Here is a 22,833-nt window from a genome sequence, read left to right as displayed (position 1 = left end):
AAAATCAAGATCAAAAGATGATTCTGTCCTGTGAATGCTTTTTCAGATTTTTAAATATGATTTCAACAGATATAAAAGCATATACTACTTATCTGTCCTTGTGAGCATCCTGTAGGACATTGTATGGAAAAAGGTCATAGTTGAACACTTAAGAATACTAATGAATATTCTGATGAAGGGACTTAGGTTTGTGCAATTGTTCCGCTTCTCAGTTTGACTGAATAAAATGGCCATATTAGCTGTTTTGTTATTCACAGCTCTCCCACAATTAGCCATGACATAGTTGGCTTTGCCTTACTCATGGTCACTTTATTTAGTTCTATCATCCTTCATGTGTTCAACAATAAATGCATTGCAACAAGAAAACAATGGCAGTTGCTGAATTGGTTGCTTGTTCTTGGCCTCATGTAATTATTATTATGAACAGGAGATGCATAGCCTAAATGTTTCACTTATGAATCAAACTATGTACATTAAAACTGATTGTGTGTTTGACATCTTGAATGGTTTGAACCTCTCAAAAAGGAACCTTATATTGTTTTGCTTTGTGAACAACAGCTATAATGCAAAGAAAGGTTACATAGAAAAACCTCAAGGGTTTCTGGAATCTTTCTAAGCAGTTTGCTTAGCAACTTTGAATAATAGACAAGGACCACATGTGGAAAAAGTCAAGGACAAAGTCTAGGAAGTTCTACAACTGGAAAAGATTATTTCACTTCTTGTAACCTTTTATGGTAGTGTTTATAATGAAGTTTAAGAGTCCAATTATTCTGTTAAAGTTATATTTTTTTCTAAATAAGAAAAAAAGCAATTTCAGATCTCTTTTTTAAACCTATCTGTATTTCTAGCCCACACTAGCCCACCTCTGCTCAATAGAAAATACTGGTATAATAAGCCAATTAAGTAAGAAGTAAAACAGTGAGGTCCTTGGTGCTTTCTAAGCTTGGTTGTTTTGTTTTTTGTTTTCAATGAAAACAACTTAAAATTATTAAATTTAAATCTAAATAATTATTAAACAGTACTGTATTTATTCTATTATTATAATGCCCTTCCAAAAGAGGATCCAAATCTATCCCCACCCCCAAAGATCGGAAGGAACTGATGTTTCAAATTATAGGGATGTTTCATTATTGAACCAACATGCTAAAATATTAACATCAATACTTTCTAATAGTTTTAATTTAGATCAATATGCATTCATCAAGCCCGGATTGGTTCTAATTAGAAAGCTTCTTAACATGATACCCTGGAATAAAGAAAAAAGAAATATTTGCTGATTTGCTGCAGACGCATACTAAAACTTTGATATCTTAGAATGGCTACTTTTATTCAAGATGCAGGAAAAATATAAATTAGATTTGTAAGTACAGTACAGTCTGGAAATTATCTTTTAAGTTAAATTATTAAATCAAATTATGGTTGCCCACCCTCTCCTTTTTGTTATACAACTACTGAAGTTCCTTTTACTAAAATTACAGAATAACTCAAACTTTGTGGCAGTAACAGCTAAACATCTTGTGAATGTCTTTGCAGATTAAAATGCTGATATGTATCCTAAACCAGTGGTCTCCAACCTTGGCAACTTTAAGACTTGTTGATTTCAACTCCCAGAGTTGAAGTCCACAAGTCTTAAAGTTGCCAAGGTTGGAGAACCCTGTCCTAAACCAACCAAAAAAAATCCTTTTCTAAACAAAAGATTAACATATGAGGTATGATAGCACAATTAAAAATATTTTGTAAAGAACTGAGGACTAAAGAACTCCCCAAATTATACAATGAGTTTAGGGGTACCTCTAAGATTTGTGTAAACAAAGCAAATGAAATGAAATTCGAATTTCTCCAAACAGTTCTAAATTGGATATAGTCAATTATTACACAATGTTAAAACTAGCTATAGTCATGGCACTAATTAAAGCTATGTCAGGAATATATCCTTAAAATGATTAGTACTCTCTCCCTAAATTATTTTTTCAAACATCTCTTTTAGTAAAAAATTCACAGCAAGAAATATTTATAAAATTTGTATTAACAAAATATGCATAAATAGACCACTTTTATTTATTATCTTTAATCTCAGAAAAGAAATGGAGATATTATAATACAATAAATATAATATTTTGTAGCTTTCTAACATTATTGCTATTACATTGAAATAAAATTTTTCAGAAATGGAGAGGAAATAAAGAATCATTTCTTCATTTCAAGTCCTGGACGCCTATTTAACAAGAATATAGATTTAATCAATATAAAATGTTTTATAGATGGAATATGCCCTCTTAGAAACTGACAAAAATGTTTAAAGATAAATAAGCTAAATGTTGGAAATGTCACCAGTTACCAGGATCTTATTATCATAGGTGGTGGACATGCCCAGAAGCGAAAAACTATTGGAATAAAATTAAGACATGGTCAGAAGAAATGACACAACAACATATTGGTTTAACACCGCAGCTGTTCCTATTGGGTATCCTCCCAGAGAAAATTAGTAAAGAAAATATTTACTTGATTATACATGTAATAACAGCAGCAAGGATTGTTTTTGCACAAAATTGGAAAGCAGAAAAAATACCTCTGGAAGGGGAAGTTATTAAAAAAATTATAGACTGTGCAGAAATTTTTTAACTTTAACTTTGATGATTAAAGAAAGAGAGGATTCAGAATATTTTAAGATATGGGATCTATTTTACCATTGGTTAGAAAAAATATATATACATAAGCAAACTAATAAGTTATGTAAGAAAATGATATAATCAGAATATTGTACTTGTGGAAAAAAATTGTAACAGATTAAAGGAAGATGAAGATAGAAGAAACAACAAAAAGATGAAAGTCAAGGAGAAAACACCGAGATGTCACATGGAAGGAATGACTGATGTATTAAATGTTTGTTTGTGTATAAAATTAAAAAAACATATTAAAAAAAGAATATAGATTTAAAATGGAATGAAGAGAAATTATGTTTCTCTGGAATATATTAGTATGACATTTAGTAAAAGCAGTAGCAGTATAACTTACCCTGATAACACTTCTCATAGAACAGCAATATTTTTGCAGGGAATTTGAAGTCACTACAGATCAAGAAATGGGAACAGAACAATCTATATGGATGAAAGGAAGGTTTTACAGATGGAGGAATACTATCTAATATGGTTATAAGTTGGTGATTTCACATTCTAAAAGTAAATTGGGTACAATATGCATAAGTTTTGTCATTCCCCAAAGACAAAGACATAAAGGAAATAATTTTACACTTTATCATTGATTTTGAAAGAGTAATTCTTAATATAGAATACCAAAGAGGCAGTTTCAAAAATGTATAGTGGATTATTAAAGGATTCTCAAATTCAGATTTTAAAATATTTATAGAAACAGTTATGAAAAATCTTAGACATAAAAAGTAAAGCACTTTTTAATGGCATAAAACATTAAGATCTATTTCTGAAAGTATTAGCGAACAGTCGTGGAATTTTATTTGTTTGTTTGTTTATTTATTTATTTATGTGCCAGCCATCTCAACCAGAATTTAATACATCAATGATATAATTAGAAATTATTTTAAGGAAAAATGTGTAATATACAAAATGCAGATGTGCAGAAGTGTAACACTTCTTTTAATATAATTTGAAAAGTTTTTATTCATTTGCTAAAAATTCATCAATTAAGAGATATTTTCGCCCAGCTAAGGAATTCTTTTGGATATGATATTATACGTTATCATCAGCATTCCTAAAGGGAAGATACCTCAAAATCCTGTTGTTTGCACAAATTCACATTTTTTACTTCAAAAAATACAGTACTGAGATCACTGTCTATGTATTGCTACACTGCAATTTCTACAAGGACATAAGGAATTCTTTTATTATATTATGAATGAAGCCAGGAAGAACAAATTCTGATTATATAAAGCTTCTACTTTCTGATTTTAATACTAGCATTACCAGTGTTGCGGTGAACTCCATGCAAGTTAGTTTAAACATCTGCAATAAACCTGGGAATTTGAGGGTTCTTCACGGCATCTTAACTGTTCCTAGCACTGAATCCTTCTGGAAAGAAAACTCTGACGTTGTTCCTAGGATCTTTTGGAACCACTCTCCCATTTTAGGGAGTCACAGCCTTGAGTGTACCACTCCTAGGACTACTTTGGCCTTTACTTGCCACATCCTTTCCACCCAATAATCATTTTGAAATGGAAGGTTTAAAGACATTAACGTGGTTATGAATTAGTTATATATTGTGATTATGATACATTTTTTCTTATTGGGATCTTAATATTTTCTCATTGTAATGAAATGTCCGCAGAAAAATACCAAATTTAGAGAACAAGAAAGCAACAGTTTAACTTAAGCTACAAACATTCTCTACTACCATATTCCTAACTGTGTAGTGTTAACATTTGCCTCTAAACTAAAAAAAAAAGTTAAAAGTGTGAAAAAGCAAATTAAGGAAATGTTTAATCCCTGCCATGCAGGGGTGAAATGCTCCTGGTTTGGACTGGATTGGGTGATCCGGTAGTGATGGGGGCGGGTAGTTCGGAGAACTGGTAGCAAAAATCCCTGCCCCCCACCCATGCCCACCCAATCGCCCTGTCCCCACTTGCCTACTTGGCAGCTTGCTGCTTCTTTTGGGCTCACTCACTGTTCCTGCCATGCTTTGGCTGCTGCAATCAATTGCATCAGCTAGAAACTCAATCTGCCTGCCTGCAATCCATCTCATCAGTGAACAACTCAGTCTGCCTGCCTTGTCCCTGCACTTGGGTAAGTAACTGGGGAGGGAGGAAGCTTTAAATTAATAGTTAATTGGTTTTTTTAAAAGGAGTTTTATTTATTTTTTAGACTTAGCAATTTAAAGTTAAGGAAGTTTTAAATTTAGCTGCTTTTATCTAAAAATATAAATAAAATAAAATATTTGTGCAGCTTTCTGAGATTTGGTGTGTTTCTGTAGTGTTTCACTCTAACTAAACAAACACAAAATCTCACAAAGCTGTATGTGGCATTTTGGGTGTGTGTGTGTGAATAGTTGTGTTGTGTGTGTGTAAAGTGTGAACGTTGGTTTTTTAGCTTTTTGTGGCTATGTGAGTTTTCTGCTTGTTGCAGGGGCCATTTTGGGTGAAATGCAGCTGCTTTTACATTGTGTGTGAATCTGTTGTGTTGTGTTGTGTTGTGTGTGTGTAAAGTGTGAAAGTTGGTTTTTGGTACTTCTTATTGTTTTGTGTACTTTGTTTATTATTTTAATTATTGTTATTGGCCATGCCCACCTGGTCACCTGACCACCAAGCCACACCCACCAATTAAGCCACGCCCACAGAACCGGTAGGAAAAAATTTTAGATTTCGCCCCTGCTGCCATGCCTCCCCTCCCAAAAAAACTCCTCAACAAAGCATTACAACTTTCAGATCAATATTGTTTATTTATGATAAAATAATACTAACATTTTTTGTACATCCATTTGCCTGGGAAAAAATGTAAATATGCACTCTAACTTTTCTCATGTATTACTTTTCCTCTTCAAATTAATATTCATCATTCTTCAACTCTTTCCGCCAGCAAAAACTCTGATCTGTCATCTATTCATTCCAGATTTCCCAACAAAGTCTAATCAATTTGAATTATAGAAAGGCAGGATTTGATTAAGAAAAACTTTATAAACATAACAGAAGTTCAACAGTGAAATCAGTTGCTAAGGAGGTGATATCATTGTACATGTTCTGGTAAATGATGGATAGCTGTTTATTTATTTATGTTTATTTTATTTATATTTCTGCACTGAAAAGAGGGCTGGAAAATGGAGCAAATGGTTTCTTTCAACTTGATCAGCCTTTCCTCACTGCTAAAATGAAGTGCCTTCATCAGTAATTTGGCAGTAAATTGTACTAGCATGAAATACCCTATTCCCGTGATGGCAAACCTATGGCACACATGCCCAAAGTGGCATGTAGAGCCATGTCACCTGGCAGGTGCAGGATCATCTATTCCTCTTCCAGGTTTCTGGCGCGCATGTGTACGTGATGATCAGCTGGCTTTTTTGCATGCAGCAGTGCCAGAAATGGAAGAGCTGGTCTTCCATTTTCCTGCGGAAGCATGTGTGCCAGCCAGCTGATCGTCGTAGTCACATGTGCACCAGAAACCTGGATGAGTAGCTGGCTGAAACTGGAAGCTCATATTTGGGTGTGCGCATGCACCCTGGGCAGCTCGTCTTCCAGGTTGTGGCCCAAATGCACCCGTGCTTCCTTTTCGGCTCTCGATGCTGAAAAGGTTCGCCATTACTGCCCTATTCCCATTTCAGGTCTGTATGCTGTATCTACTTCAAATCACTGTAGTCAGTGGACTTCCTTCAAAGGTAATGAGTAACGATCTTAACAGATTAAATATATATACATCTTGAGGGTGTCCTTGGATCGGAGAAAAAAAATACTACTTTAATATCACTAGAGCTAAGGATGGTATAAGCTTATCTTACTCATGGGCAAAGACATTGCCAAAAGATAAGAAGCTGTCAGGGGGTGTTAGCTTCATGATTAGTTGCAAGTAAGTAAAGACCACCTGAGTCTATGGCACGATTCTGTTTGGAGGTCTTGTTTAACCTCCCTTCTGACTGCCATGAGTCACTATTTTGGCTATTAACTACTGTAACAATGGGAGGCTTGCAACATAATTTTGCAGCGTATCCTTAGCTCCTAACATCACTCAGTTCTCTAGAAAGCCAACTAACTCAGTAAAGCACTTTTATAATACTTTTAAAGTCTTATATAGTCAGTGCATGAAAGATTTCAAGAGTCAAAATGGGGGGGGGGAACCTTCTAAAATGCTAAAGGTCTGTGGAACAGATAGATTTGTGGCTATATTTATAGCCCTGCATAGATGATGAATCAATTGGCACAAATATGAAGAAGTCAAAGAGATCCATATTTAGCCTAAGCATCGAAGTGGCCATAGTTGCTCAAGATGATGGTTGTGAGATAAAATCTACAGTAGCCTAATCGTATTGGGAAAGCTTGGCGGGGGAGGTTGTCCAAAAATTGAGGTTAAATGTCACTACTTAAAAATTAAGAGTAGTAATGAAAATGTCCATTTTATTTCCTCACTCGGAAGGGTGAGAGTTCAGTCCTAGGTAGAAACATGTTTCTCTTCTATGGTGCAAAGAAAAAAATATCTGCTACAAACTCCACATGGTATCCACAAGGTATCTGACCAGTAAACATTAAGCTCCATCCAGTCGCCCCAATTCTATTCCGAATTAAGTTACAGGGTTGTAAAAAGGAATTTATATGCACACTAATATTATTAAAACTGCTGAATTGAAACATAGGTCAGTTTAAAACTGAAGATGGAGAATAGTTTTGTTAAAGTTAATATCTTGATTTGTTTTAAGAGATGGAAGAGCATGCTTTATAATTATGCATATAATGGTAAATCTCTGATCTATAGAACAGTATAATTTGCCAACCCTTTCTGTTTTGTTTGCTAGCTAATTACCAGGTTCCATTCCAACTTTCCTTCTGCTCCCCGTGCTTTCATTTCCCTTATTTCACAATTGTTTTCCGTCGGGGTAAATCTAGGATTAAAAAAACCCCAAATAGCATAAAATCTAATGACAATGCACAGAAGCATCATTCTCTCTTTCTATTACCAGATGTTTTGCTTCTGCATTGGGTTCCTGCATCCTCACATTGGTCTCTCCAGAGAAGAGAATAAAAGCAACATGATTTGTATAGAGTAGACCTAGGAAGAACAGAGAAGGGGTGACAGAAAGGACAAGCAAAAGCAAAACGAAGAAAGCAAAAAGAAAATATTTTAGCTTTGGCTGTATCCATCACTGGTGGATAGTCGTTAAAAAAATTAAAGAAAAAATATTAGAGAAGTGAATGAATCCCTTGGACTGAAACTGGTTCCGTGCTCCCTTTTATTGACATGGGACATCTGCAGTCCTCAAAGACTGGTTGTTAATCTTAGTTCCCATTAACCACATCAATGGTTGGGGCCAGTCGTTAAGCAACACCTGGAATGCTAAATGTTACCAAACCCTGTTACAGAAAGCTAACTATAAATCACTGAGCAATAACTTGTTTTCGTCTGTCTCATTTTGCTAGAAATTCACCTGATTATTGTCCTGGAGTACACCTTTTATTGCAGCCCCTGTTTTTCATTTTTTTTACATCTCTGAAGTGCAATACATGCAATTCTTCCGAAGGAAAATATAAAGGTAGTCCTTGACTTACAACAGTTTGTTTAGTGACCGTTCAAAGTTACAATGGCACTGAAAAAAGTGGCTTACGACCGTTTTTCACATGACCATTGCAGCACCACGGTCAAGTGATCAAAATTCGGATGCTTGGCAAGTGGCTCATAATTATGACGGCTGCAGTGTCCGGGGTCACGTGATCAGCTTTTGTGACTTTCAGACAAGCAAAGTTAATGGGGAAGCCATATTAACTTAACAACCACATTACTAACTTAACAGGTGCAATTATTCCCTTAGCAACTGTGGCAAGAGAAGTTGTAAAATGGGACAACATTCATGTAACAAATGTTTCACTTAGCAACATAAATTTTGGGCTCAATTGTGGTCATAACTCAAGGACTACCAGTAATGTATTTTTAATGTGTAACTTCCATTCTCTCACCTTCCCTTCCCTTTTCAAGTGGTCAGCCTTTCTCCCATTTCACTCCTTCTCTACCATAATTAACCTGGCAGGGACTAGCTTGTTTCTGATAGCATTACCCTTTGAGATAGATCCCGCAAGGAACGTGACGCTTGGGAAGACAAGGCCTCTTTGGAAAATAGATACAAGGCAACCAGTCTGGAAGATATACGGAGATACTGAGAGCATTCTTGACTTTGATTTAGCAGTTTGGATTTCCCATGCGGCAGTAGCAGACGGTCTGAAAAAGTCGGCAGTGGCAGAAGGCACAGAAATCACAGCAGGGGCGAGACGGAGGCTTGCAGCTTGCCCAAGTAGCGACACAATTCGGAGGGGGAGACGGTTTGGGTCGAGAAGGCTTTTTTTGTTGCCCCATTCTCTGAGGAGAGAAAAACAAAGCAAAACATACAAGTAAAGCTTTTGAAAAGGGTTTCAGTAGCTTTTGCTGCCTACGAGTCTTACTTCAGTTGCTCTAACTCAGGGGTGTCCAAACTTGGCCCTTTGGAGAGTGGTGGACTTCAACTCCCAGAATTCCCCAGCCAGCATGAGCTATAAATTTAAGCAAGTTGCTAGTTGGAGAATTCTGGGAGTTGAAGTCCACCACTCTTCAAGGGGCCAAGTTTGGACATCCCTGCTAACTGAAGTAGATCTGTGCATTTCATTTTGAGCACATTTTAAGTTACTTTTTCGTATTGAGTTTTTCACTGTATTTTATCCTGCTGCAGATTTAAAGTACAGACAAGTGCTTGAAAAAGTAATGGGCGAAGAGCCTGTTGGGTTGTTATATGCAAATTTAGCCATTAGTCGCTGGTCAAACCAGGTGTCTTTTTCGTAGTTCACATAAGATTAAAAATATTGTCTGTTATTTATCTACAATATCCAATCTTAAAATCTTAACTCTGTCTCCAATTGTTTGTGGATTTCCAAGCCCAAATTTGTAACAACCTCAGGAAAGTATAATTCCCAAAACTATTTAAAGAAGTTGTGATAGTCCAGAAAAGAATATAAATTGGTAGTTTAATTATCTTTGTAAATATGCTGAGAATAGTCACCCACCTTCATAGATATTTTTCTCTCAGCTTCTTTCCTGCTTAGCTTCATGGAAGTTTTGGTTAAATCTTTAGTGGGGGGGAGGGAAAGAGAAAGAATTCAGAAACTTATACGATCTGCATTTTTAACTGCAACAGGTAGGACAATATAGAAGGCTTGGACAGGACATTTCAATTGTAGTGACCCACCTTTGCATTTCATCTACATAAGCATGACTATCTCTCTCTCTTGTTTTTGGAATTGTAAAGTAGAAATAAAATACTTTTGCTTCTGCTTGCAAGAAATCACAATTACATTTTAATTCCAGCTCATGTAAATGGTCTCACATCTCATTGCTGATCCTGGGGTCTTGAAAATGGAATGAAATAAGGATGAGTATCTGGATGGCCAAATAGGGTACGAAAAAAAATCCTCATGCCTTTTAAACTCTGTGCCTAGGGAGTGAGTGAGTGAATTGTATCTGTGGCTTTATCCCTTCTTTCCTTTCCACTATTGTTTGATTTTATACTCTGTGCCTTTCCTATGTAAGCCAGCCAGAGTTGTTCCAGAGTGAATCATCATCGTCATCATCATCATCATCATCATCATCATCATCATCATCATCACAACAAAAATAACAACTGGGAACATAAAGTGGAAAAAGTTGTCGAAAATGAGAAGGTGAAAATCTTGTGGAACTTTCGAATACAGATTGTCATTTGGAACACAACACGCCAGATAGCACACCTGTCAAAAAATGAATTGTACAATTTATTGATATTGCTGTACCAGGAGACGCAAGAGTCGAAGAAAAAGAACTGGAAAAAACCATGAAATATCACAAAACTCTGCGAAACTACGCGATTATGGATGAAACCATGAAATATCACAAAACTACATCGAAACTACGTGATTATGGATGAAATATGTAACAGTGATACCCATTGTCATTGGGGCACTTGGTACCATGTCCAAGAATTTTATAAAATACATCAAGAAATTGCAGCAGGGGAACTGCAAAAAACTGTGCTACTCGGAACATCGTATATCTTAAGAAGATACTTGGTTGATATCTCGGATGCTGGCAGCAACCCGTATCAACCATTAATGCCAGTCAATGATATTTGTGATACAGTTTTAAATGTTCAGTTGACTGAGTTTCATGTTTAATGAATAAAAGAGTTAACAACAACAACAGTCCTAAGCCCTGTAGCCCATTTTTCACCAGATATCTAGGAACTCCAACATCTAGCGTGGACCTTGTTAACCCAGGTGACATCTGAGCTGGCTTTCTGAAATTTATATCTCACCATATTTCTTTTATGGGAGAGATACTCTTGTCTGACTCCTCTGATGAGACCTGTCCAGTAGGGTTGAACCTCTGGTATAGCTCTCATCTTCCTCAGAGCACACAAGCCCCACAACCACATCAAGGTGGTGACTCACTGGGGCAATAATAATAAACTGAAAGGCTTCATTTTAGCTGCCCAAGAACAAACTCTGCAGACTAATTCAATGAAAGCAAAAATTCAACATATCAGTAACAACAGCAAATGCTGCTTATGCAACAAAAAAGATGAAACAGTAGATCACCTTATCAATTGCTGCAGCAAAATCTCAAAATCTTAACAGCTCTTAGGTACTTGGTTAGGACTTGAACTGTTAAGTTTTAACCAGTCTCAAACTGTCAATTGAATTGAAGATTAAATTAATCATCATCTTCATCACTTGGAACACAACACGCCAGATATCACAATTGTTGAAAACCAAAATGTACAATTTATTGACATCACAGTATCAGGAGATGCCAGAATCAAAGAAAAAGAACTGGAAAAAATCATGAAATATTGTGACCTGGCCATCGAAACTACATGGCTATGGATGAAACATGTCGCAGACGGTGTTGACAGGGGGGCAGAGATCGACCGCGAGGCGCCTCATGTGTGGAGTGCCGCAGGGGTCGATTCTCTCGCCTCTCCTGTTCAACATCTACATGAAGCCGCTGGATGAGATCATCAGTGGTTTTGGGGTGAGGTACCAACTGTACACTGATGATACACAGCTGTACTTCTCCACCCCAGGCCACCCCAACGAAGCGGTTGAAGTACTGTCCCGGTGTCTGGAAGCTGTACGGGTCTGGATGGGGAGAAACAGGCTCAAGCTCAATCCCTCCAAGACGGAGTGGCTGTGGATGCCGGCACCCCGGTATAGTCAGCTGCAGCTGCGGCTGACTGTTGGGGGCGAGTCATTGACCCCGATGGAAAGGGTGTGCAACTTGGGCGTTCTCCTGGATGGGTGGTTGTCTTTTGAAGATCATTTGACGACCGTCTCCAGGAGGGCATTTTATCAGGTCTGCCTGATTCGCCAGTTGCGCCCCTTCCTAGACCGGGATGCCCTATGCACGGTCACTCATGCTCTGATTACCTCTTGCTTGGATTACTGCAATGCTCTCTACATGGGGCTCCCCTTGAAGAGCACCCGGAGGCTTCAGTTGGTTCAGAATGCAGCTGTGCGGGTGATAGAGGGAGCCGGTCGTGGCTCCCATGTAACACCACTCCTGCGCAGACTGCACTGGCTACCTGTGATCTTTCGGGTGCACTTCAAGGTTTTGGTTACTTCCTTCAAAGCGCTCCATGGCTTAGGACCGGGTTACTTATGGGACCGCCTACTGCTACCAATTGCCTCCCACCGACCCGTGCGCTCCCACAGAGAGGGGCTCCTCAGGGTGCCGTCCGCCAAACAATGTCGGCTGGCGGCCCCCAGGGGAAGGGCCTTCTCTGTGGGGGCTCCCACCCTCTGGAATGAACTTCCCCCAGGACTATGACAACTTCCTGACCTTCGGACCTTTCACCGCGAGTTGAAGACCTACCTATTCATTCGCGCAGGACTGGCATAGAAATTTTAAAAATAAATTTTTAGCAGTTTTAAGATTTTGATTTAATTTGGGGTTTTTTATGTTTTAATAGTTTTAATCTGGCCTGATGTCTAATAAGATTTTTATTATTGTTTTTATTGTATATATTGTGTTGTTTTTTATTTTGGCTGTGAACCGCTCTGAGTCCTTCTGGAGAAGGGCGGTATAAAAGTCTAACTAAACTAAACTAAACTAAACTAACCTAGGGAAGCACTAAAAAGCAATTGGCGCTGACAAGATCACCATTGGTCAGCTGCAGAAGGCCACCTTACTGGGATCTGCTCACATAATTCGTCGATACATCATGCAGTCCTAAATGCTTGGGAAGTGTTGGAGTAGTGATCTGTGATACGAAATCCAGCATAATTATCTCATTTGTTGTGTATACTGTCATTTTGTGTAAATAAAATAATAATAATACCACCAATAGTAATAGCTGCCTTGGGTGCAATCCTAAAGCATCTGGAGCTTCAGTTGAACACCGTTAACACCATCAAACAACAATAGCTGTATATCTCAGGTTCTTGGGAGGGATTTGACAGATGAATAAAATATGCCAAATCTGGTCTAAACATCTGGCTGATCATGTGACCAGCCATAATCACATAGTTGATCACACATGGATACAGCTATATAGAAAACATTCTTTACCATTCAAACCAGGGGTGAAATGCTCCCGGTTTGGACTGGATTGGGCAATCCGGTAGTGATTGTGGCAGGCGGTTCAGAGAACCGCTAGTGATGGTGACGCGAGGCTCTGTCCACCTGCCCAGGTGTCATTACTTCCTGCTTTTAAAAGATTAAAAAAAAAAGCTCTGACGATCGTGCGCCACAGCTGTGATCTTCAGGGCCTTTTTTTACCTTTTAAAAGCATTTTCTTACAACCATTTGCTTGAATAGGTTGTAAAAAAATGCTTTTAAAAGTAAAAAAAGGCTCCAATGATCACAGCTGTGGTGCGCGATCATCAGAGCATTTTTTTTACTTTTAAAAGCATTTTTCTGCAACCTATTCGCCTGAGCCGGTAGTAAAAAAGGCTTTTAAAAAGTAAAAAAAGACTCTGATGATCACAGCTGTGGCATGCAATGGTCAGAGCCTTTTTTTATGGAGGTGGGGGTGGGGGAATCCACTTTTGCTAGGCAAAAATTTGCTAGGCAAAAAATGGGGTGTGTATGTCCATTTTTCCTCTCAGCAGGCTCGTTTTTTCATTTCTGTGCCTGGATTCCGCTTCTTACACCTTCTTCTCCCCATCCCCCCCCCATTTTTCCATTTCTGTGCCTGGATTCTGCTTCTGCAAGAGAAGGCTCCGATGTTCGCTTGGGTGGCGGAGGGAAACTCAAAGCGTTGGGGGCTTCAAAACGGCAGAATGTGCTTCAAAATGTGCAGCTCCTGGCTCTAACAGTGAGTGATGTCAAGTTGGCCATGCCCATCCAGTCACATGACCACCAAGTCACACCCACAGAACCTGTAGCAAACATTTTTACATTTCACCCCTGATTCAAACATATTTAGAATGATTTTGTGCCATGAAGATGGTGTCAACTCCTACTAACTACACGATAGATTTTTTTTCAGGATTATTAAATTAGATTAAATGACTAAATTATATCATTAACATCTATTGAAAATTTATACCTGGGGATTTTGAAGACTTAGTAATTTTGTCACTTAGAGAGACAAGTGTGGCAGTTTTCAAAAAGAGTTTTTGAGCAATAGCTGAAAAACTTTTTATCCCTCCATTTGTTCTATCTACAAATAGAAAGTAAAATAGAAACACAGATGTGCTATCATTATTATTGAAACATCATCACCATTTAAATACCATTTTGATGACTCTATTCCATTTTATTCACAATTCCATCTGTTAGAAGAAAAATATAGGTATATGACAATGTTGCTTCACAGATTTCAATTCACAATACAGTACTGAAAAGAAAGAGAGGTGATAGGAGAAAAGGCAAGGAATCTTATGTTCTTACATTTTTATGGCATTTCATTATTTTATATATTAATATTATATTTATATATATTCATAAATTATTATTTATGAATTAAGTTTCATAAGAATCTTAAGTTCTTACGGCATTTCCGGATCCCTGCACAAATGGATAGCTGCATTCCTGTCAAACAGGCAACAAGTAGTCAAAATAGGGAGGGCTCTATCAAATCCGACACCAGTTAACAGCGGTGTCCCCCAAGGCAGTGTTCTAGGACCCACACTCTTTCTGCTTTACATCAATGACCTGTGTAATTATATTAAAAGCAGCTGCGTCCTCTTCACTAGGATGTAAAATTATTTAACACCACTGACAATGCTGCTGTCTTACAAAGCGACCTTGACCATGTGTCAGAATGGCCACGCATTTGGCAACTCCAAATCTCAACTAATAAATGCTCTGTCCTATATACTGGCAATAAAAATCAGAACACCAAATACAAGTTGGATGGAAATGACTTCATAGATGACCCTCATTCTGTCAAGGAACTAGGAGTACTCATCTCAAATGATTTAAGCCCCAAAGCTCACTGTAACTGCATTGCCAAAAAGGCATTAAGACCTAATTTTGTGAAGCTTCTTCTCTGCTAACGTTGTATTGCTAACTAGGGCATACAAAATCTTTGTCAAACCAATTCTCAAATACAGCTTGTCTGTCTGGAATCCACACTGTATAATCAGACACTAATACAATTGAGCGGATCCAAAGGTATTTCACGAGAAGAGTACTCCACTCCACTCCTCTACTCACAATACAATCCCTTATGCCACCAGGCTTGACATTTTGGGTTTGAACAATCTGGAACTGCGCTGCCTGCGGTCTGATCTAAGCATAGCACACAAAATTGTCTGCTACAATGTCTTACCTGTCAACAACGTCTTCAGCTTCAACCTCAATAATACATGGGCAAACAATGAATACAAACTCAAGGTAAACCGCTCCAAACTCAATTGCAGGAAATATGACTTCAGCAACAGAGTGGTCAAGGCCTAGAATGCTCTACCAAACTCCATTGTTACATCCTCAAACCTCCACAGCTTCAACCTTAAATGTCTACCGTGGACCTCACCCCATTCCTAAGAGGTCCATAAAGCGGGCGTGCACAAGCACACCAGCATGCCTACCATCCCTGTTCTACTGTCCCCATTTATTTGTATTCATTTCCCTCATTTTTTCCATGTTCATATTAATACCTGCTATCTTGTACATGTTTGAAAAACTAATAAAATAAATAAATAAATAAATAAAATAAATAAATAAATAAATAAATAAATAATCTGTGTTCATTTCTGGCCTTAAAATTCAAAACAGGATTCATTTTTACCGACCTACTATAGAGATGGGAGGGAGATCTGGGATCTTGATTTTGTTGCTATTTATTGCATAGTTGTCCGAGTTCTGTTTTTCCTCAAATATCATGTAACAATAGCTGGTTGTAAGTAACATGCAGCAAAGAAGGAAGCTCAGGATAAAGTTCTTATATTCCATTCTGGAAGGCAAAAAAGAAAATATGTTTTTCCTAAGGTCTCGGAGGTAGGTCATATATCAAAAGTATAGACATTTTTTTAGCATCTGTTTTTTTTGGTCTTCTCTCTTCACTTATCATTCCTTCACCATAATAGACAATTTTAGTATGTTACAACAAAACAGAAAAGTGTAGAAAGGCACATTCATCATTGATTGAAATGAGATGAGCAGTTTTAAATCCCTTTTCATCCTTTCTTGAATATCCCAATGTGCTGAGTGTAAACCTATCCTTGCAAGAAGCAGTTCTGAATCATTTAATAAATACCTCTGTGAACACTGAAGCTCAAAAATCAATATAAGCATCATTTACATATTTGACACATCTGTGACATGTTAGATTACAATTATGAAATTATCTGCAATAAAATGTCAATTAAACAATTTGGCAAAACACTTAAAGTCAGGAACAAAACTAAAATCTCTAGTTTACGCCTTAGAGATAACTTTTGCAAAAATTCATATATGCATTGATTAAAAAGGTTTGTTTGGCAAAATGTATATGGGTCAAATACAGAAATTCACAATTGGGCGTAGTTTATATATGTATATTTACTCATATTTTTATTATATTATTTATTTATTAGATTTATTTGCTGCCCATCTTGCCCTGAGGCAGCTCTGGTGGCTTACAAAGCTATAAAACTGTAAAACATTAGTATTTCTAAAAACAGTAACATAGTATTTAGCAAAAAAGCCAAGTTACAGTTAAAATATGGGGAAGGGGAGAGCAGGATGTGCAGGGGGGAGAGGTTTCATGTTTGGGGCAATGTTAAATTTATTTAAATAGCAATTACATTTTAGGTATTTGACACTAGAGCAATTTCAAATTGCGCAATTATTTTCTTAATTTAAAAACCTTGCAGAATGAAACATATCATCATAAAATAATCTGTTCAATAGATAATGTTACAATGTTCATTCCAGTATATGATAAAGTGTTTATTTGTCTATCTGGAAAGTAAGCTAATTTTTCCTCTGAACATCCATTTCCCTTTTTAAAAAATTCTTGCAATTTTCCTTTATTTTTCTCACAGCTTCCAAATAGTTTCAATAATCTGGTAAAAGTTTTAACATATAGGCACTCACATATAAATACATAATATAGGCAAAATGTGTTTGTTAGTCAACAACTAAGATAACATATTGAGGGTCTAGAAATTGTAGTTCATAATTACTATATATCCAAACCTTTATTTCCCTTTTTGTGCAATAATATTTAGTTAAAAAAGGAGGGGCGATAAAATTGTTTGTGATGAAAATAAACAAAATGTCACCTTAATCTATTAGGAGGGAAGTTTGACAATATTTACAGACTACTTTGAAATGCTAGTATTTTCTCTTCTTTTAGCATTGAAATAACTCCTATCAAACACTACCTCTATTGATCCAAACAATTACTTCATTTTGTCTATGTAAATATCCAAACATCAAGTATAATAATTCTAGATTCCTTAAAGAATAGTTCTAGAATAAAATTTAGATATTTAACAGCCATAGAATTAAAGATATACGGAAGTGCAGATCGGAAAATGAGAAAGTGTTTTTTTATCCATAGAACAAAATTGAGCAACAAGGCTGAAACCGATCAATTAGAAAAGAAATAAATTTTTGAACTTTGCTGATACAGAAACCAAAATGCAAATCCCATATGGCATGTTTGGATTTCATTTCTTTCAAAAATGTGTTAATCGCAGCCCTTAAAAATAATTTATGATTACATAGAAAAACAAAAGAACAACGCATAAGGTAGGAAAAACAATTACTCTGACCTTCAACTGACATTTCAAAAATATTACATATATGCAATCTTTATTGCAGAAAATACAACCAAATGGCAAAAAGCAACAAGAAAGAAATTTAAAAAATGCAGAATTTCTAAAGAAATATTAAATGTATTCATTTACTTTATTCCATATTTACAGAGTATAATATGTTTTAAAAAGCCCCAAATGGAGATTAAAAATGAAAATAAACATTTCCCCCCAATAAATAAGCCATTGCTTACAATATTGATTTTAAATATAAAAAAGAAAAATGGAAAGATGGATAGAAAGATGATTCCAAATATTGTTTGGCTGGTTCTTAATTAAATTTTCCATAGCTACCTTAAAAAAGAAGAATCCCAGGAAATTTTTATGCGTTAAAGGAAAGAACTCAAAATTCTGATTGGCAAATGACTATTATACTCACTACTCACTAGTAAAAATTAGAGCAGCTTTTCTCTACGTTATCTTCTTTGGCTCTAGGAGAATATGGGCAATGCACCTAGAGGCCCCTACCTTTTTTTCAGGAATCCAGTAATCCACATCTGTTTGTAGCATACCAGGGCTGGTTTGCTCTTATTATGGCTCACAATTTAATTTGCCGCATATGGTAATAATACATGCGTGCGCGCGCGCGCGCGCACACACACACACACACACACACACACACACACACACACACACACAAATAAAGTACTTTGCAGAGCAAACTTGAATTGATTTGATGTAAATTTAATCAGGAGAGACTTCTACTATCTGTAAGGAAAATTTCACCAGATGCATTTCAGATACAAATAATTTCAAATAATTGAAAAATATTTACTAAGACTTCCAGATCTGATTTCTTTTAATAAGGACTAACACTGTTTGCTGCCTAAGAAGAAAACTACTGTGCAAAATAAACAAAATAATCAATATTTTAAAGCCTTTTTCTTGTATTAATTTGAAAAAGAAATTATAAGTTAGTGATTGGCTACAACAGAAAGGAGTAACCTACCTGAAACATCTATTTTAAAAGCCTTTTTTTCTAATATTGATCAGCAAGATAAATTTCAGTATTTCAATGTATTATAAAACTGTTTTAACTCTTTTTAAATAATTTCCCATCTCTAGGAATAATTTCCAATAATACACTCTTAACATTTTTGTTTTGGTAAACAAAAAATGTTTAGCACCAAGTTAAAATAATGTGCTATAGTTCCATTTGGATTTAGTAGGAGACATTTGAGCATTTCTCTTAAGTATCTGGAGCCGAGACAGCCCAAGGAAATAACCACCAAAGTCTTTGAAAAAAAGGCTGCGTGGTGACTCCTAGGAGGGGTGGGGTGGGCGGGGCCAGCCAGGGATGGAATTTGGGGGATCTCTGAACTGCACAGAATCTTAGCTAGAGGTTCTCCAGAACCCCTGCGAACTGGCATATCTCTGTTGATTGATCACAGGTTTTGGCATGTTCAATTATATAGAAATTGAACTATTTAATGTTTCAGTTTATAGAGGTGTCAAATAAATTGAGATGCAGGGTGTATGCAAATCTGTGTAATATAATATTTTTCTGATTATACCAATGATATTAACCTTTTCATTGTTCTCCAACCCATCTGCTATGTGTGGGTGCTTAGAACTAGTATTAAAGAAAATATAGCAGGGATCATCTTTCCTTTTTCAAAAATCTACAACCATCTAAACAAAAATATTGTTTAGCAAACAGGGACAATAATGTTTAAATTTATATCATGAACATTTACATTAAGAAAGTTTGTATCCGGAAAGTTTACATATCAAAGAACAAAAGCAGGATAATTTATGCTTTTTAAGAAATTCTCAAGTCAATTTACATCAACAATTATATAAATAAGAGAAAGTAATATACTGTATATGAAAGCTCCATCTATGCGGATGAAAATAATCAATTAAAACAGCAAAGCAGTATAAGTCATATTAACATGGACAGTCAAATGGAACGGAATTTTACTAATCTGTATACTTTTATTTATTTATTCAATTGTTATAGCCATCTGACTCAAATAATAACTCTGGGTGGCTTACAATTCAAAAGATATACTACAACTAAAACAATAAAAACATTTTAAATAATAAATTATCCAAAATAAATATATACAGCAGCCAAAATACTGGGCCAATTAACACTAAAACCAGGAAAGATATAATTTGATATGAACATCTGGGCTAATTGCAAATTTTTATCAATGAAACCATGGATTCAAAAGGTACATTGCATTTTTCTCCAGGCTGCATTTAATGTAGAGCATTCCACTGTGTATGTAGAATACCATCATTATGAATACATTTTCTCTTTTATTTACATATCTCATCTATTCATTTATTTGTATCATTTCCGTTAAAGCTTTCTATAATGCCTTGCAAGATATATTACTCTTATAAAGAAGCCAAAACAGAATCAAATATAGAGTACAGTTCTCTGTATGTTTCCAAAATCATTAAAAGTCATGAGACTCAGATTGAAGGAAATTGATGTAAAATTGCACTCCAGCATGATTTCAATTAAATTATTTTGATCTATAATGCTGTGGTCCCTGAGAAAGGTCCCCTTCTCACTGACAGGAGGATGCACCCGAGCCTGTTAATACTAGTAGCATACATAGATATTACGAACACTTTAGAAATCTTCAACCTAGTTTGACAATGGTACCATCAGATGATTATTTTTATTTGTTCGTTTTGAAAGTATATTTTGAAATATATTATTTCAACGAGACTATTGCCCTTTTTATTTACTAGTAGCAGCTCTTTTTTAAAGCACGTGTTATATATCCATGTAACTGTAGCTGGAGAATTTGGACCTTTTGTATTTGACACATGCATTCTACCATTCCATTAAGATTTTTCGCTTCAGAATAACCTTTCACTTCTGAATATCCCTTTCTAAAATACATACATTGAAAACAGATGCCTTTTCTTCCATCTTCCTGCTCCACACTGTATATCATCTTTACAGTCTACCTCAGACACTGCAGTTGATTTAATTGTTCTTCTTGCTCAAGAAAAACCTTATGATGGGTTAGAGTTCAGCTGAAATTATGATTAATAACTAATCTGAGAGAGGGAGGAAGCTAATATTTTGCTGGCTAAAACTGTATGGATGCTGCCTTCTTAGGTAAATGTAAGATTCCATGCAGAATTTCTCTCTCACATTATTATATGAACTTAAGCATTTAACAGTGGTTAGAGTGAAATACTGCAGGCTACTTCTTCTGACTGCCGGCTGCCTGCAATCTGGCTGTTCAAATCTCACCAGGGTCAAGGTTGACTCAGTCTTCCATCCTTCCGAGGTCAGTAAAATGAAGACCCAGATTGTTGGGGGCAATATGCTGATTCTGTAAACCACTTAGAGAGAGCTGTAAAGCACTATGAAGTGGTATATAAGTCTAAAAGCTATTGCCATTTGACACAAATATGGTTGCATGGATATATGGGGGATAAATACACTCATATGATCAACAGTATTGATACTCACAAGACCCAGAGGAGCTACAAAGACATATATAAGAGCTGCACAAAGCAGGAGAACTATTTGGCTTAAAAATAAACCTGAAAAAGAGCCAGGTTATGTTTAATAAAGTCACCAAAGAAAGAAAGAAAAATATATCTGGAGAAGAACTAGATGTAGTAGACCACTACATATACTTTGGCCAACCGGTCTCAATGGAAGGTGATACAATAAAGGAAATTGAAAAGCATGTTAAATTGGTTGGCAGGCATTTGGCAAGCTAAGCATAATTTTCCAGAACAACCTTATGCCTGAAGGGAAAAGTTTTTGATCAGTGTTTGCTATCTGCTCTAACATATGCCTGTGAAACATGGACACTAACTTCACAATCTATACAAAAGCTACAAGTGGCGCAAAGAACCATGGAAAGATTCATGGTCGGCATTATAAGACAAGTTAGAAAGACCTGAACATGGATTAAAGAACAAACGAAAGTATACAATATCATCAACAAAGTAAAAGAATTGAAATGGAAATGGGCTGGTTGCATAGCAAGAAGATGGCAGGTGGACCAAGGCAGTCATAGAATGGATCCCACTCTATTTTTATTTATTTATTTATTTATTTATTTATTTATTTGTCACAACAATATATGTAGGTATCATACAAAAAGATTATATAGTAAATAAACATATATATATATGGGTAAATATAAGGAGGTATAAGCATATATATAGGAAGGAGAAAAGAAAAACAAAACAAAAAAACCAAAACAAAAAAACCACAATAGGACAGGAATGGTAGGCACGTTTGTGCGCTTATGCACGCCCCTTATGGTCCTCTTAGGAATGGGGTGAGGTCAATAGTAGAAAGTTTTTGGATAAAACTTTTAGGATTATGGGAAGAGACCACAGAGTCAGGTAAAGTATTCCAAGCACTGATGATTCTGTTACAGAAGTCATATTTTCTGCAATCTAGATTAAAGCGGTTGACATTAAGTTTAAATCTATTAGTTGCTCTAGTATTATTGCAATTAAAGCTGAAGTAGTCTTTAACAGGAAGGACATTACAATAGATGATTCTGTGAGTTAAGCTTAGGTCTTGTCGAAGGCGACGGAGTTCCAAGTTTTCTAAGCCTAGGATTTCAAGTCTGGTGGGATAAGGTATTTTGTTGTTTTCAGAGGAATGGAGAACTCTTCTTGTAAAATATTTCTGGACACGTTCAATTGTATTGATGTCAGAGATGTGGTGAGGGTTCCAAACAGGTGAGCTGTATTCTAGAATTGGTCTAGCAAATGTTTTATATGCTCTGGTTAGTAGTGTGGTGTTTTTGGAAAAGAAGCTACGCAAAATTAGGTTTACAACTCTTAGAGCTTTTTTTGCTATGTAGTTGCAGTGGGCTTTGGCACTTAGATCATTTGACATGAAAACTCCAAGGTCTTTGACGGGATGGGGGTCGTCTGTAAGGTAATGTCCATCTAGTATGTATTTAGTTTTT

The 22,833-nt window shown here is 36.2% G+C and overlaps 1 protein-coding gene across 1 annotated transcript; it reads right to left on the bottom strand.

Annotated features, from left to right (window-relative positions):
* Positions 1-2,131: 2,131 nt before the first annotated feature.
* Positions 2,132-18,493, bottom strand: ASIP (agouti signaling protein). The gene is made up of 4 exons (XM_058176410.1): positions 18,383-18,493; positions 15,905-16,065; positions 9,695-9,756; positions 2,132-9,017 (listed from the first exon to the last, which is right to left on the bottom strand). Exons 1-4 carry the CDS (start codon positions 18,409-18,411, stop codon positions 8,841-8,843), a joined length of 429 nt encoding a protein of 142 aa, XP_058032393.1. The 5' UTR covers positions 18,412-18,493; the 3' UTR covers positions 2,132-8,840.
* Between the last annotated feature and the right edge of the window lie 4,340 nt (positions 18,494-22,833).

The sequence above is a fragment of the Ahaetulla prasina genome, chromosome 3, assembly GCF_028640845.1.
Source record: "Ahaetulla prasina isolate Xishuangbanna chromosome 3, ASM2864084v1, whole genome shotgun sequence".
NCBI lineage: Eukaryota > Metazoa > Chordata > Lepidosauria > Squamata > Colubridae > Ahaetulla > Ahaetulla prasina.
The sequence above is the reverse complement of the archived record's forward strand: the minus strand, read 5'-3'. Positions and strand labels throughout refer to the sequence as shown.